The sequence below is a fragment of the Ovis aries genome, chromosome 16 (assembly GCF_016772045.2).
Source record: "Ovis aries strain OAR_USU_Benz2616 breed Rambouillet chromosome 16, ARS-UI_Ramb_v3.0, whole genome shotgun sequence".
NCBI lineage: Eukaryota > Metazoa > Chordata > Mammalia > Artiodactyla > Bovidae > Ovis > Ovis aries.
Window position 1 is genome coordinate 24,764,664 of NC_056069.1, and position 16,285 is coordinate 24,780,948.

Here is a 16,285-nt window from a genome sequence, read left to right on the forward strand (position 1 = left end):
CACCCAGTTGGGGAGTTAAATAGCTATACTGGATTGAACAGCATCTCCTTCACATCCACCTGGAACTGGAACTGTGATCTTATTTGGAAACAGAGTCTTTGCCCACATAATTAGTTTGGGTGAGGCTATACTGGATTGGGCTTCCCAGGTAGCTCAATGGTAAAGAACCCGCCTGCCAATGCAAGAGACGTAGGTTTGGTCAAAGATCCCTGGGGGAAGAAATGGCACCCCACTCCAGTAAGCTTGCCTGGGAAATCCCATGGATAGAGGAGTTTGGCGGGCTACAGTCCATGGGGTTGCAAAGAGTTGGACATGACTGAGTGACCGAGCATGCAAGCACAAGGACATACTGGAAGAATGGGCCCTAAATCCAATGTGGTAGTATCCTTAAAAGAAGAGGAGATGAGCACACAGGGAGACTGCCAGGTAAAGACGGAGGCAGAGACTGGAGCCATGGGTCCACATGCCAGGAACCACAAGGAATGCCGGCAACCACCAGAAGCTGGAAGGGTGCTCCCCTCCAGCCTTTGGAGGGGAGTGGCGCTGCCCACGTCTTCATGTCAGACTTCTAGACTCTGGAACTGGGAGAGAATAAACTTATACTTTTCTTAAGCCACCCAGTTTGTGGTTAATTTGTTACAGCAGTCCTGGCAAACTAATTCAACAGCTAATCATTAATGCTTAGAGACATATTTGCCATAGAAAATGGTTATTCCAGGTGTCACACAAAGACATTGAGGCTGAGCGAAGCTGCTGGTGGGAACTCAGCCCCATATGGTTGAGGTCCAGGCTCACGACCACTCTGCTGTCACACCCACCCCTGAAGAGAATTAGATGCAATGGATGTGACTGCCCGGAATACTGCTGCTCACACAGTAAGTACTCAAAAAAGGTAGCAACAGCCACACAGACATCAACTCTCTAACCTGCCTGACCTCCAAGTGGAGGGTCAGCAAACATTTTCTTTAAGGGTCAGACAGTAAATATTTGATGCTTTGCAAGTTGAGGCAAAATTGAGGCCTAAAAAAATATACATATATATATATATATATATATATATATATACACACATATAAAACACCCTTAAGCTCAAGCGCTATAAATGAACAGGCACCTGGGTGGGTTTGACTTGTTGGCTGCAGACCCCACTGCATGGTCTAGCATCTTTGCTGGCAGCTCCACAGGCTCAGTGTGCAGCGCATTTTATTCTCCCTCCCCCTTCCCCCACTCCTGTTGGCCAACACCTCCTTCTGTCTCCTCTTCCCCACCCCCAAAGACATTTTCTCAGTTTAGTGTTTCACCACGTCTTGCCTGAATTATTGCAGGAACTTCCCATCTTGCCCCACCCCAAGCCACCTTTCACACCTGTCACCAGGACTGCAGAACCGAGCACATCAATACCCCTGTTAATCTTCTGTGAGGCTCCCTCCATCACCTCCAGCATCAAAATCACAAGGACCTTTCTTAAGAACACCAGTGTCTAGGCTACGTGTTCCCGTCTTTCAGATTCAGTGCATCCGGAAGGGGCCCTATGTCCAGCTGCAACCATGCCAAGGCTGATGTGGGAGGAAGCCGGGTTTAGTCCCTGATTTTTGTACTTATGGTTCCCTCTGCCCAGAATGCCCTTCCCTGCGCTGCCCACCAGGCAAACTCCCAACTGCTTTTCAAAACTGTTCTTCGACTGAGACAGGAAGGAGCCACCCTTGAACTCTGCATAAGTAACCACATCTCCTCTTCCTACTTCACACCACGGCATGTGCTAGCATGCCTGTATGGGTCACACTGCATTGTGACAGCTAACTCACCTGTCAGCCTCCCTCAGTGACCTAAGCTCTGGGCATGGAGCGTATTAGCTCTTATATGCTTATCAAACCTATCCTAAAGCATTCCAGGATTAACCATGCACTGTCCATCAATGTTCCTCCAAAAGGCAAAATACAACTATCTTTCAAAGGGAAAACCAATGGTACCACTCAAACCTCTAACACAACCCTGGACTCTCACACACTATTATTACACAGGCACTAAGTTACATCCACCTCTGATTTCAGTTTTCTGTACACACACTCTCCCTCCCTCATGGAACTGCATTTTCCCTGAGGGCAGGCACCTCCTGCTCAACACCCACACCCAGCGCTTTGTGTATCCAAGTCACTCAACACCCTGAACACACATGCTCTAATTCACATGTTTTGAATTAAGCAAAAGGGACCCCAGGGAAAGAGTAGTATCACGAAAGCTTATCAAAGAGGAGAAAAACATACGATACACGAGTTTAAACACCAAGAATCAATATAAAGTTTAATCATGAGGTACATAATTTTTCTAGCACATAAAATGAAGCATTTTCAAACTTCCTCTCCTCCTCCCAACTCCAATGAATTTTGGAAAGTCATTTCGTAGATACTTAAGTCTAAGACTTAAACTGCTCACGTGTTCGTGACTTCACCCACAAAACACATCCAGATCCTATCTTTATTTCCTGTACGCTTTTAAATCCTGTTTCCATCATCATATAAATAGAAAAACAAAAACATTCTATAATTCACAGAAGAAATCTATTTCAAAATTAACCAAGAAGTACTCTGGAGTGCCTACTTCATTAATTCAACAAGCATTCATCAAGTACTTACTATGCATGTATGAAATAGTGGAATTTTATACTTGAGGAACATAAAAACACGATCCCTGCACACTAACCAAGCAACATACAGTCTCTGGCACACCAGTCAGCATTCTATCAGCAAAGACGACTTAGAAAAGGGCTGGAATACTCCAAGGACAGGAACTTGACCTGGGGCTTGACTGTGAATGCGCTGGGTGGAGGGGATGTGGAACAGAATGCAGGAGGCTGTCCACCCTCCAGGATTACACTCAAGTCCTAATAGCCCATCCGCACCCCTGTGTCACTCACAGCCTTCCTCATCTCACTTGATGGAAACTCCACTCTTAGCACTGGTGAAGCCCAAACCAGACTCACTCTGAGGTCTCCTCTTCCTCTCAGGTGCCACATCCGTTCCTTTAGGAAAACCTGCTGGTCCCATCTTTAAAATCAGTCTAGAGTGAAACCTCATTGTCTCATCATCTCTCAGCCACATTATCAGATTTACTGGCCCCTAGCTCTTACCTTTGGAGAAGGCAATGGCACCCCACTCCAGTACTCTTGTCTGGAAAATCCCATGGACGGAGGAGCCTGGTAGGCTGTAGTCCGTGAGGTCGCTAAGAGTCGGACACAACTGAGTGACTTCCCTTTCACTTTTCACTTTCACACATTGGAGAAGGAAATGGCAACCCACTCCAGTGTTCTTGCCTGGAGAACCCTGGGGACGGGGGAGCCTGGTGGGCTGCCGTCTATGGGGTTGCACAGAGTCGGACACGACTGAAGCGACTTGGCGGCGGCAGCAGCAGCAGCTCTTACCTTTGACCTCCCCACCCTGCCTCATCCCTGCCCATTCTCTTCTCAGCACAGCAACTGGAGTAAGTCTATTAAAAGGCCTACTGGTATATCACTCCTTCCTTCAAAACCTGTAATGGCTCCCGACAAACTAGGGCTTTCACTCCAAATCCTGACAATGACCTATGAAGCCCTGTAAGTCGAACCTTCTGGGACCTCACCTCCCACTCAGACTCTCTTAGCACCCATCGCCCGGTCTCCCTGCCGTCCCTCGGCAGGCCCAGCACACACCCACACTAGCACCTTTACTCTAGCTGTATCTCTTGCCTGAAGAACTCTCCCCCCATACCTGTTTGGTTAACGCCCTCACCTCCTTAAATCTCATCTTCTCAACAAGGCCTCGATGATCGTGCTTTTAAATACGTGCCTCATTCTGCCTCCTGCCTCCGCAAGCTCACCTGTTCTGTTCCACTTTTATTTTCCCCCAACATATACCATGAGGCAGGTGACTATAACCGCGCTCCAGACTCAAGCTCCGGGGTCACCTGATCAGGTCAACCAGCACCGCCCTGTGCCCCTCCGGCTGCAGAGACCAACTGGCCCAGCCTTACCTGGGCCAGGCCACCGCGGTGGGCAGGGAGAGGGTCTTCTGCGCCCAGAGCGCCTGTGGCTTGGCGGTCTGGCCTACTTCTGTGCCACCCTTAGGAGCGTTCATTCCCCCTCGGCCCCAAGGTCCCCCAGTGACCTGCTATGGAGGTGGGGACAGGCCCAGGCTGTGGCATTGAGGCAGGTGGTGGGCACACCTGGGTCCCGGTTGCCAGATTCTTTCTGACGGAGGTGTTTTTCCCACTGCACTCTGGAGGCGGGGACCGGCCTGGATCGTGAGGGGTGACCCAGAGAGGCTGGTGTGGGTTTAGGTGCGGTTCCCCAAGAGTCCCTTGGACAGCAAGGAGATCAAACCAGTGAATCCTAAAAGAAATCAATTGTGACTATTCACTGGAAGGACTGATGGTGAAGCTGAAGCTCTAGTACTTTGGCCACCTGATGTGAAGAGCAACTCACTGGAAAAGACCTTGATGCTGAGAAAGATTGAAGGCAGGAGGAAAAGGGGATGACAGAAGATGAGATGGCTGGATGGCATCACTGACTCGATAGACATGAGTCTGAGCAAGCTTTTGGGTGATGGTGAGGAGAGAGAAGCCTGGCATGCTGCAGTCCATGGGGTCGCAAAGAGTCGGACACGACTGAGTGACTGAACTGAACACATACCAAACTTGGACACACATTACTCAGTGTGTGTTTTTCTTTGTGTCTCCACCCTGCTAGAATGCAAACTCTACAAGGGTGGTGATCTTTGCTTTGACTTCTGGTACAACCCTAGCATCTTTACTAGTGTCTGATGTATGATGGGCACTTAGAAATTTGTTGACTAAAATCAGGTTTAGCTTTCAGAGATCTCATGAATAAACTGAATGATGTTAAGCTCCCCTCCCCAACCAGTGTCTCCCTACCTGCTAAATAACAAATCAAACTTCTTTATCAGAAGAAAAAAGTCACATCACAGTGAGAGATACAGAGTTCCAAGGAAAGGGAGAAGAAATGAAATGTGGACTAAAATTCGTTCAACCATGAAGTTTAACCGAGCTACAAATCAAGATCAACAATACAAGACTGGCTCTACGTCTGAAGAGGAGACAGTATTTAGAACTCAAGGTGACTACAACTTACAGGAGGGAAAACAGCCGATCACACCTTCTCTCTTTGGTGGCCCTATTAATTACACCCTCATCTGGGTCAGAGGGAAGCTGCTCCAGCCACCCAGCACGCCTTGGCGTCGGAACACCTGGGAGCTCTCATCACAGGCAGGAGGCCAGGGAGTCATCACTTTCACATTTGCAACACCTGGCAGGGGAAGCCCTGGATGTGTGTTTGCTGATCTGAACTAAATGTGCGTGACTTTTCTTTCATGCCAACCGATAAAGGATTTTCATGCCCCTAGATTACAGAGTCACATAAACAAATAGAATGCTCTTGAAACTAAGCCTGAAACAAGGTCAAAATGTTCACTATATACTTTGGAATATTTTATTTTCTTTTTTTTTTTTTTGGAATATTTTATTTTCAATGCAGGAATGATGCTATTAAAAGGGTTAACCAACAAAACGATATCTAGGAAACCATGAACCTCATAGTTTCAGGTGATAGAACTGAAGCTCAGAAACGCCAGCACTTGTGCAAGGACACAGTAATTTGGAGGAAGAGAGAGGCTGACAAGAGACAATTTACATAAACCCTTAATGTGAACAACAGCAAACTGGGGACTCCAATTACACCAAGGATTATTCCTCTGTCACCATTTTCCCTGCTGTGCAAAACAACAGCTGCATTAAAATACAGCACGCAACTATTGTACCCATGACTCGATGGGGTTTTATACTTTGTCTGCAATTCTGGTGGTAAAAGGCCGCCTGAAGGGATGATAGATCTCTGGAATTGTCTTTTAAGAGAGAGTATCTCCCATCTTAAAAGTACCTTTATACTTTGCAAAATCAATTGCTTAGTGAGCAACTACTAAGAACCATAACATTTGGTCCTCATGATGACCTTACGAGGAAGTGTTCCCTCTGTCAGGGAGAAAATGGGGCTCAAAGAGGTTAAAACAGCGGCCCAAGGATCCCCTCATATCTGGTCACCCAGATGTCGGGCTGGCCCGTGGTGACCGGACTCTGCTGTGGGGCTCTAGAGCCGACTCAGCCCCTCATCAGACCCAGACCAACCCCATCTGCTCTGTGTAGCCCCGGGGACTCTCAGCACCCTGACGCACAGCTTCCCTGCCACCAGTCAAGAGACTCCGTGATGGGACTTTCTCTGCACCTCCACTGCAACAATAAAAACCTCCATGAGGATCAGAGTCCTGTCCATCCCTTTAGCAGACACAAATCGAGTCTGTGCTCTGTAAACACTGGATGAAGAACAGTTCAGGTCTTCTGGGCACAGTCTCTCTAAACAGAGCTAAGCATTAGTGTGCTATTTGTATGTGTGTGTGTGATCATCATAAATAGATAGCAAATTAAATCTAATTTGATATGAAACTTTAGTTTTAAAAAACACTTCAAGAGACAGCAGAGTATTTAGCCTGAAAAGAAGGAATCTGTTTAAGAAAAGTGTTGTGTTGGTAAGGGTTGTTTGGGTTCCACATGGTCTTTGAAAATTCAAAAATGACCAGATAGGAGCCTGTGCATATGACACTTCAAGAGGACAGACAGTCCAGCTGAGCCCAGGATTCCTCAGAAGACCGTGAGTGGAAGTTCGGGTCCCTGCCACCTCTGGGCTCTACAGCGACCGGCCTAACAGACCAGACTTCCTGATACGATTCTGTAGAGGGCTTCAGGGCTCAAAAAAGAAGTCAGAGAAACCAATGACAAGGTGATGTGAGCAGTGTCCCCACCTAGACTGTGACCAAGACATTCGGTGGCCAGTCACACTGATGCTTTAACCAAGGGATTCAGTCATCTATAACAAAAACCCCAAAGGCAACCTTGTCTCCACTAAGAAAATACAGATTGGGCCAAATCGTAAGGCTGGAACTGAAGTCTCCTTAAAAAATAGCTGGGAGTGGATGGGGGAAGAGGAATGGTACAGTTAAAGATGAGACTAAAGCAAAAAAGGTGAATGACCTCAGTTGCTAGCCCAGAGGTTTCAAAGTAAGGATGAGCTTGTAAACAGCCCGCTTAATAGACCTCTTCTCTGTACTTCTGGCACCACCTTCTCAGGGCTATGTTTAGACACAGGAGAATGGGGAGCAGAGAGCGAAGGGCTCGCAGTGGCCCAGTCTCACCTCGAGTGCCCTGCCGGGACTCTGGCTATCTTTAATTAATGTCTGAGGGACAGAAGACCAACCCTCCCTGTGCTGACAGGAAGCACAATGATGAAATTCTACCCACAAGACTGACAGGCTCACTACTGGTGTACCATTCCTGAGGTCCTGGGGTTGTTTTTTGTTGAAAAGAAAGCTCCGTCTGGACCATTTACAGATGGCAGTGAAGTAGACCCTGCGTGTTTAATTTACAAGCACAGAAAACAGGACTGCCTGTTTATTTGTCTGGTTTTGCATCCCCACTTCACATACTCAGACTATACTAACCCATCACTTTTACATGATTTTATACCTTTTCTCTGGAATACAGTTTCCCTTTAAGTCACTGCCTCTGGCTATCTAGTCCAGATTCATAAACAAAGATGAAACCAACATTTCTCATCATCTAACATTACAGTTTTTCCCTTTCACAGAATTCCCCAAGAGATAAGCCCAAAGCTTTTAAACCACCATCCCTCGCTGCCTTCCAGATTAAGCTTCATTAAATACCAGAGATTAATCGTATCTTTGGAAACAGAATTGAATATGCTAAGAAACTGATAGTGAAATATATTCTACACACCACACCAAGCTCACTAACACTGGCATTATAAAAGCATATAGCAGGCAGGGACGATTAAGAGGAAGGGGACAAGAGGCTGCCATTTCAAGAAAAGAAAATCAAGAGCACAGGGTTACAAAGCTCACTGAAAGACCTGTGTAGGCTGGTTATCAGCAATCAGTGAACCGTCCATGAACAAAGAATTTAAGGGGCTCCTGTGACAACAAAGCAAAATATGAATAAAATTCAAACAGGTTCTGAATTCCATCTACTGTACCTCAGACTACAGAAAACTGCCTTCTTCCTATACTGAACTCCATGAACCAAAATAGGTCTGTTTATCTAAGACTTCATCAGTAGCTTTTTTTAAAACAAAAATCAGAATTCTAACATTCCCTTTTCACCGAAGGAAACACAAGGCTCTCTTCATTTTTGCAGAAAGCACTTATACTAAAACCATTATTAAGCGTAAGTGGTTTCAGTACTAAGCATGGTCAGTAAACCCCAGGTGACCACACTGCAGGGTATTTACGTTTTCCACCCTCTTTCTGGAGATGGTTCCTTATGAGCCTCAAATGTCCATCTAGAACCCAGCTGGGTTCTCTGTACGGGCCATGAAGGCAGGCAGCAAAGCCGGTGGACTTCCTCCCGATGGACAAGTATTCAATGGTTGGGTACCCAGGATGTTCTGTAGAGAAAGATCTAGCAGGACCTGTTTCCCTGCCTACTTTTTATCCCTTAAGTCCATATAGAGAGGGGATGCCAGGTGATAATAAAGAGAAAAGAAAACTATCTGGAAGTATGTGAAAAGACCATCGATTTGCGAGAAACCCATGACAGGATGGACAGTTAAACTCTGGCCAACAGTCCAGCTCAACACGGTCCAATGGGAACCTAGAGCAAGGAAGGAAACAGACCTCATCTCTGTTGTCCAGTATGGTAGCCACTGGCTATAAAGCACTTGAAGTATAGCTAGTATGACTAAGGAACCGAATTTTTAAAATTTTTATTGAACTGTAACTAACTTAAAGAGTTATGTGTGGCTTACAGACTCAGCATGGAAGAACTCAGGTCCAAAACTCTGGGAAAGCTGGCTGATGGCAGCAGTCTCCTGGATAAGAAAGAGGCTCCAGAGGAGTCTAATGGTCCCATCCTCTCCCCCAAGAATTAAGGGAGAAAAAGAACTAATTAACGCCCCTTCTTAACTGCTTTAGTAATCAAAAAGTATTTTCTAATCTTTTTCTGACTCAACTGAATGTGGGTCTCTTAATATATTGTGTGCGTGCTAAGTCGCTTCAGTCGTGTCCAACTCTGCAATCCTATGGACTGTAGCCTGTCAGGCTCCTCTGTCCACGGGATTCTCCAGGCAAGAACACTGGAGTGGGTTGCCAAGGTTTTCTCCAGGGTAATATATGATTAGAACATGTAAAATGTAAAAGGGATAAAACCACTTTTCTCTTACTGAAAACAACAAAGACTTAATATAAACTTTGGGCCAAATACTTACAACAAAAGATCGCACAAACTGCTTAAAGATTTTCACTTTTTTTTTTTTTTTTTTGACTCTTCTCTCAAAAGTCACAGTAAGGCCTACAATATGATTATGTTTTGAGATCCTGAAGGGAAAAACAACCTGAAAACAAAATTCCCAAGTGCTCAGATGAAGATTCATTCCAACAGCAACTGTGTAGCAGGGGAGGGAGGGGGATGTTTCTTCTGCTCTATACCATCATGTGAACATTCAGAACATGTTCAAAAAGCTTCAGCCGGGCTTAAAGCTCATCTGTATTCTTAAAATGGCCAACACTAGCATCCTTGATAAATGCTGGCTGTAAACACATGCTTTTAGCCGTATGCATTGCACACTACAGCTCTAAATGGCAGCACATTCTAAAGACATGTTATCCAGGGACACAGGCTCACTGTACATCACACACCAAGGCTACAGCAGAGACAAACCATGTTGAATATCAACAGATGTTCTTTCTGAAGTTCCTGAAGATTATGTTTAGGGCCCTTGAATTATTTAAACAACATAAAAATGGTCCTGGTTTTAATGAAGGAAGTTTCTCAAATCCCAATAGGAGACGATTTTAGTTCTAGTGTTAAATTAACAGACTACATATAAACTCAAAATAGACTTTATGGCAAACATCAAGTATTTTCTACTCACTTCGACAGCAGAGCCACTCAACAAGGCTGAGTGTGTGGTCTGAAGACAGGAAAGCCACTGAATGAACTGATGCTGCCCCGTAGTAGCCAGCCACCTGTGTGTGACTGCAGGAGTCTGCACCTGGCTCGACCCTTTCAACTGTTTACCAACAATCTGCATAAACTCACAGAAACATGTAAAAAGGCACCCAGCACTGGATCCAGAATGATGTAACACAGTGGAATTTAAATGTTAGATCCTGCATTAAAGGCTCAAAGAGTCAGTTGCACCAGCACCGACTAAAATATCAAGAATTCATAGCAATTTATGCAAAAAAGGGGGGGGTCACAGGGAACAAAGATGCAGGTTCAATGCAGGTCAATAGTGATACGACTGCCCAAACAGCTAATTTAACCTTATACTGCACTTACAGTAAATTGTCAAAAAAGTTACTGTTCTCCACTGAAACTAGTATTGCAGATGTTTGGGGCAGTGCATTTTAGCAGGGACTATACCAGCATCAGCATGTTTGCAGGACCCCGCTCTGGGGAGTTAGAAGCCTGTCACCTATTCGGAAGAGGCAGGAGTGCAGCAGAGAGGAAGGAAGCTGCTGTCCCAAAGGGTCTGATGGGCTGACATGACGAGGAAGAAACTTACTGTGTGTGTTTCCAGGCAAAAGAAAGAGAATCAAGAGAGACAAACTTTAGTTTAATACCAGGAAGAACAGGTTAAAGATCTGGGCTGTTTGTAAATGGGTTGTCCCACCTGAAAGGGCAGCCAGCGACTCATTACCCAAGGCCAGGAGGTTTCCACCCCCTCAGGAAGGTGGTTAGTGACGTCCTCTTCCCCTCCCCCACACTGAACCGAAAACCTCTCAGCAAGGCTGCCTCCCCACTCCAACCCCTCTCCAGGCAGGCTATCAGAATGCAAGCCAGCGAGTAACGTTAAGGCAGGAATTACTGCTCTAATTCTGCCCTAACTTATTTTCTAAGAAAACAATCTGCAAACTTCAGTCTTTAGGGACACTAACCACGACTAAATAAAACAAGCTCTGACAGTTGGGCAGCTAACTCGCTGAGATACCAGAAACACTGCTCTCAAACACAATACTCAGATCCTCTACATTCTGCATAGCTTCCCTACACCATTTTCCTAAATAATACTCTTAATTTCAGTCAGTTAGTAGACACCAAATTGAAAATGACCAAGCTTAAAGAGAGTAATTTTCTTAAAACTTCCTGAAATTTGGCCGAGTCTTTTACCTTATTTTACAAAGGCTGCAAGCAAGAAGACTGCAGGAAATTTCTATGCCGCCCCATTTAAGTAGTACCTACAGAGAACTGACCCTAATTTCCCTACCAATGCAGGGGCTGAGATGAGCAGAGGGGCAAAAGCAGGACCTACCTTTCTGCAGATATCCACTCTTGCCCCTGATTTCCACACTTCCCAAAACCCACGGCTAAGTGACACTGCCAGTGTTCAAATGGATGCCTAACATGGCTTGGGTCCCCTTCTCATTCTACCCTAGACACAAGATGATCGATCCCAGAAGCTCATTACCCAGCTATTCAAACTCTAAAATGACAGCACTGTTGCCAAAAGTGCTCTCCCAACCTCCTCTGAAGAGTGTACCCGCAGCCTGTCTGGAAATACTTTTAAGGAGGAAGCTACCAGCCCACCATCCGCCCTACCCTTGGGGCACCGCCTGGCTGCCCACATCCCTGCCGGGATCCCGACCTGTGGGATATTAATCTGAAACAGACAATGGGACTTCTGTCAAAGTGACCCTCTCAGCCTGAACAACACATCCCACACCGTACGCTCTTAAGGCCAGGCTTTACCTTTCTGGACGTGGATGATGTCAGGGAAGTTGGCCAGGTGGCCCTGATACAACGCCAACAGGTCCATTACCGGGTCCAGGTCTTGCCTGGGCTGCTCGGCGAAGAGCTCGCCGATGGCGTCGTAGGCATCTCCGGTGAAGGCGATGGCCTGGTTCAGGCCGGCCGAGAAGGCCTGCTGGTCCAGCTCAAAGGCCTGGCTGAGGCCGCGGAAGGACTGCCCCACCCTCTGGTACTCCTTCTTGAAGCCGGTCACCTGCTTGCGCGCGAACTCGTTGGCTGTGTGGTTGAGCTGCAGCGCGCTGTCGTCCATCTTCTTGGTGAAGCTCTTGAAGCCTTCGATCTTGCTCTCCACCTCCTGCAGGTCGAGGGCGGCGGCGGGGGGCGTGCTCAGGGTCAGGAAGAAGTTGGCGCCCACCATCTCATCCTTCTCGGCCTTTCTCTTGCCCTGCTTCCAGGCCTTCTCGTCGGTGCTGCTGGGGCAGGTCAGGAAGTGCTGGAAGACGTCGCACTGTGCCAGCACCGGGTGGCTGGCCATGTGGTTCATCCACCAGATGAGGCCCTTTCTGCGCTTGGAGATGAAGTCCTCCTCGAAGCGGCCGGTGGCCTGCTTCTCGGGCAGGTGGGGCACCGAGATGACGGGGAACTTCTCAGCCAGACGCGCGTACAGCCAGTCGAAGTGCTTGTAGCGCCGGTGCACCGGTACCTGCGTGTGCGTAGGCACCAGCTTGTACGAGATGTAGCTCTTCATGCCCTTGAACTTGGTCTGCTTGGTGGGGTCGTCGATGGTGCACTGGAAGGGATAGGGGTTCTCCTGCCACTCGGGGCCATAGGGGCCCAGCACCACGCACAGCTTGTCCCCATCCTTCACGAAGCCCGACGCCTCACCCAGCACGAAGGCCTCCCCGCCCGACTTGACGAAGGTGGAGAAGCGGTTGAGGTTACGGCTCACGGTGGCCGAGCTCTTGGCCCCCGACGGGTGGTGCTGCGGGGGCGCAGAGCCGCCGCGGGAGCCCAGCGACAAGTCGGAGCGCGTGGACAGGCGGTAGCGGCCAGCAGCGCCGACGCCCCCAGACGACGAGCCGTCGAGGTCTGGGTAAGCGCCGCTCCCCAGCGCGCCCGGCTCGTCAGCCACGGTGGAGCTGTCGTCCCACTCATCGTCCCAGTCATCGTCGCTACCCTGGCTGGCCTGGTAGCCGCCGCCGCCGTAGAGCTGCTGCGGCGACGGCTGCAGGGCGCTCCCGCCGTACGAGAAGCCCGCGCCCGGCGGCTGGAAGGTGCTCGCCGGCGGCGCCTGTTGCGGTTGCAGCAGCGGCTGGAAGGCGTCGGGTGGCGGCTTGAAGGAGGTGGGCGGCGCGGCAGGCAGGGGCTCGAAGCCGCCGGGTGGCACGTTGGCGTAGCGGGCCGGGGCGCCCGGGCCGCCGTCGCCAGCCGGGCTGGGCTCGGGGGCGCGGATCACCTGCACGTAAGAGGCCGGGAAGAGGCCGCGGTCTCCGCGGCTGTTGATCCCCTCGAGCCAGCCTTCGATGTCCTGTTCGCTGCACAGGCTCAGCACCTCGTGCTCCCGCAGCGAGATCTCGCCCGGGTTCTCCGACCTGAAGTCGTAGAGCGCCCGGGCGCGCAGCGCCATGGTCCCGGCACCCCGGCGGGCTGCCCCCTGACCCCCGGCGCCCTGAGCCTGGCGCCCGCCCGAGGGGCCTGCGGTGGTGCCCGCGCCGTGGCGCGCGGAAAGGAGCCCCGAAGGCAGTACACGCTCCTGAGCCCCCACCCGCCGGTCGCGCCCTCCGCGCCGCTCCGCTAGCAGCGCAGACTGCCGCGCTGGGCCGCCGCCGCCGGTCGGGGGCGGGGCCCGGGGCCTCCCACGTCCCCAGCTGCGCTAATCCACGGCCGAGAGCCGCGCTCCAGGCGAGAGCAAGCGATGGCCGAGCCGCCGCGCACGACCCCAGGTTCGACTCCGTGGCCGCCACTGCCCCCTTGTGGCCAGTGCCGTTCAGTGAGGCCCAGGGGTGAGAGCTTGAGGGTGAAGGTTTCTATTCAGAAGTGAACTGAGATTTTTCTTTTTTAGGCTTTTAAGTTGAAAAAAAAAAAAGTATCCTAGAAAGTAAGTTAATATTTTCATTGCTGATTAACGTTCCCGCTCTGAGTGCTCAGTGAATACTCGTACAATGACATAAACCCACGCGTCTGTTGAAGGGTTTTCAGTGAAGGTTAGCTATTGCGCTAAGAAAGACGGAATGCCGGGAGGGGCGCTGTAAACTGACGGAGGAGCTCCCTAACATCTACCCACTGTAGGTTTTTGGTCAAAAAAGAGAGGAGCGTGACAAGAGCAAAGTAAGGAAGGCGTTGCGTTTCACCAATTAAGAGGCTAAAGGTGGTGTGGCGGAGGGAGGCATTGGAGAGTTTACACTAAAATGAATGTGCTGAGAAAGCTTGCATTTTGTCTGTGTCCCTTCCCTAAAACGCTTGAATGAAAGTTTACGCTTCCGCCCCAGGCTACTGGGGTCGATCTGTCTTCTGATAATCCCTGCCTGTATGACCTTGAGCAAGTCACTTTTTGCACTCCGGGATTTGTGGGGATTTGATAATCGTGCAGACAGAGGAGGAAAATGAAACAGAGAGTTAGCATTATAGGTGGGAAGCACAGTTTAAGTGTTTGCTGCCGCTGTTGCTGCTGCCGTTGTTATTTTGAAAAGCAAAAACCTTGTCCTCCTTCATAAGAAAGAAAGAAAAGAAAGAAGAAAGTGAAGTCACTCAGTTCTGTCCGACTCTTTGTGACCCCATGGACTGTAGCCCACCAGGCTCCTCCATCCATGGAATTTTCTAGGCAAGAATACTGGAGTGGGTGGCCATTTCCTTCTCCAGAGGATCTTCCTGACCCAGGGATTGAACTCAGGTCTCCCTCACTGCAGGCAGACACTTTAGCACCTGAGCCACCAGGATGCTAAACTGCTTCAGTCGTGTCCGACTCTTAGCGACCCCATGGACTGTAGCCCACCAGCCTCCTCTGTCGATGGGATTCTCCAGGCAAGAATACTGGAGTGGGTTGCCATTTCCTTCTCCATTATAAAGAGAATAGGGGTCCTAAAATTACAGTCTCCGGATATGTGCTGGAGGAAGGGTACCAGTGTTCAGACCCCTGCTCCTAGTCTGGACTCAGTGACCACCCCTCTCCATTCGTCTCACTATGTTTATATTATTTTTAAGATAAGTAGATAAAATCACTTCCTGAAGTTTAAATCAATGCCAATCTCCTAGAGTTGCCTTATTTCACATTTTCTTTTCTTTCAGAGTATAATTTGCCTAAAGCTTTTTCTTCTCAGAATCTCCTCTTATTAAGTCTAGCCTAATTATTCCTTTGAAGACACCTCTAATTGGGTGTTAGCATTCATATGTCATTAATTTCATCCTGTCTTCTGACCCTTTTCAAGCAAATCTGGGAAACAAGCCAGAAGAGTATACAATCATTATAAGAGCTGTGGAATTCTAAGCTTCCTGCACAAAACCACCAACCCAGTATACCAGAGTTACTCCCACAGTATTTATCCCTAATACAAACCCTTAATTCAGTTCAGTAAGCAACTTCTGAATTACACCACTTGTAGCTGAAAATTCTGGGTTAGGACAGTTCTCACAGCAAGTAACAGAGGTCACTCAATTTTGATGTCAGCAATTGATGTGGTCAGAATCATGACATCAACATCTATGAAACATCAAGATTACAATTTATTTTGCTTATTAGCTCCTGAGAAGCTAATCTGAAATATTTAAGATAAATCTATTCTGTTTCACCTTTACTATTCATCTGGTAGTTAACCTTAAAGAGTTATTTAAGTAGCATGAAACTTGTGATGCTTTGGGATTTCAAATAGGGAGGGAGACTGAAAATCTGTTTCAGGTGTGAATGTTGCTGAAATTTGAGGGGATTTATAGATAGGTTGGACTTCTCTGTAGAGTCATGGCTGGGGAACTGCTGGATTCCAGAGGTTGTTTGCAGAACCAGTGCAGGAGCAAATGTTTAGCGGTCATGAACGACAGGGACATGGTTCCTAGCCCCATGGCACCCTAATAGCAGGAAAGACCCCACCCCTTAAAGGCCGTGGATAGCTAGAAAATATACTCAAGTATTAAATCTTATAAATGTTCACTCAAGGAAGTAGATATAGTAGTACATTGTAAAGAGATTTCTCTAGAAAATGAAGCATATTACTTCAATTTACAGAACTTCAATTAACTCAATTTACAGAATCATCATTATAACCATCAACTATTTCCATCTCATTATGCTTTTCTAAAAACAAGTCACTAGGGAATACTAAATGGCTCCAAACATTTTCACACTTCTTTCCTTGGCCTCAGAGGTAGGAGGCCTCACCCTTAGGTGGCTGGGCTCCTGCCCCTCTTTCTATCCCTCTCTTCCACTGGAGAGAAACCGCAGTGGTTTCTCTGCTATTTCTGGAACAAGACAAGCATGCCTTGCTTTTTT

The 16,285-nt window shown here is 48.2% G+C and overlaps 1 protein-coding gene across 2 annotated transcripts in view; it reads right to left on the bottom strand.

Moving 5' to 3' along the window:
• Nucleotides 1-13,614, bottom strand: part of SNX18 (sorting nexin 18) — a 29,338-nt gene extending 15,724 nt beyond the window's left edge. For both annotated transcript variants that reach the window (XM_004023198.5, XM_042233790.2), the window contains exon 1: nt 11,806-13,614. In XM_004023198.5, coding sequence (XP_004023247.3) covers nt 11,806-13,432 — 1,627 coding nt within the window. In that variant the 5' untranslated portion in view covers nt 13,433-13,614. The remainder of the gene's footprint in view (nt 1-11,805) is intronic.
• Between the last annotated feature and the right edge of the window lie 2,671 nt (nt 13,615-16,285).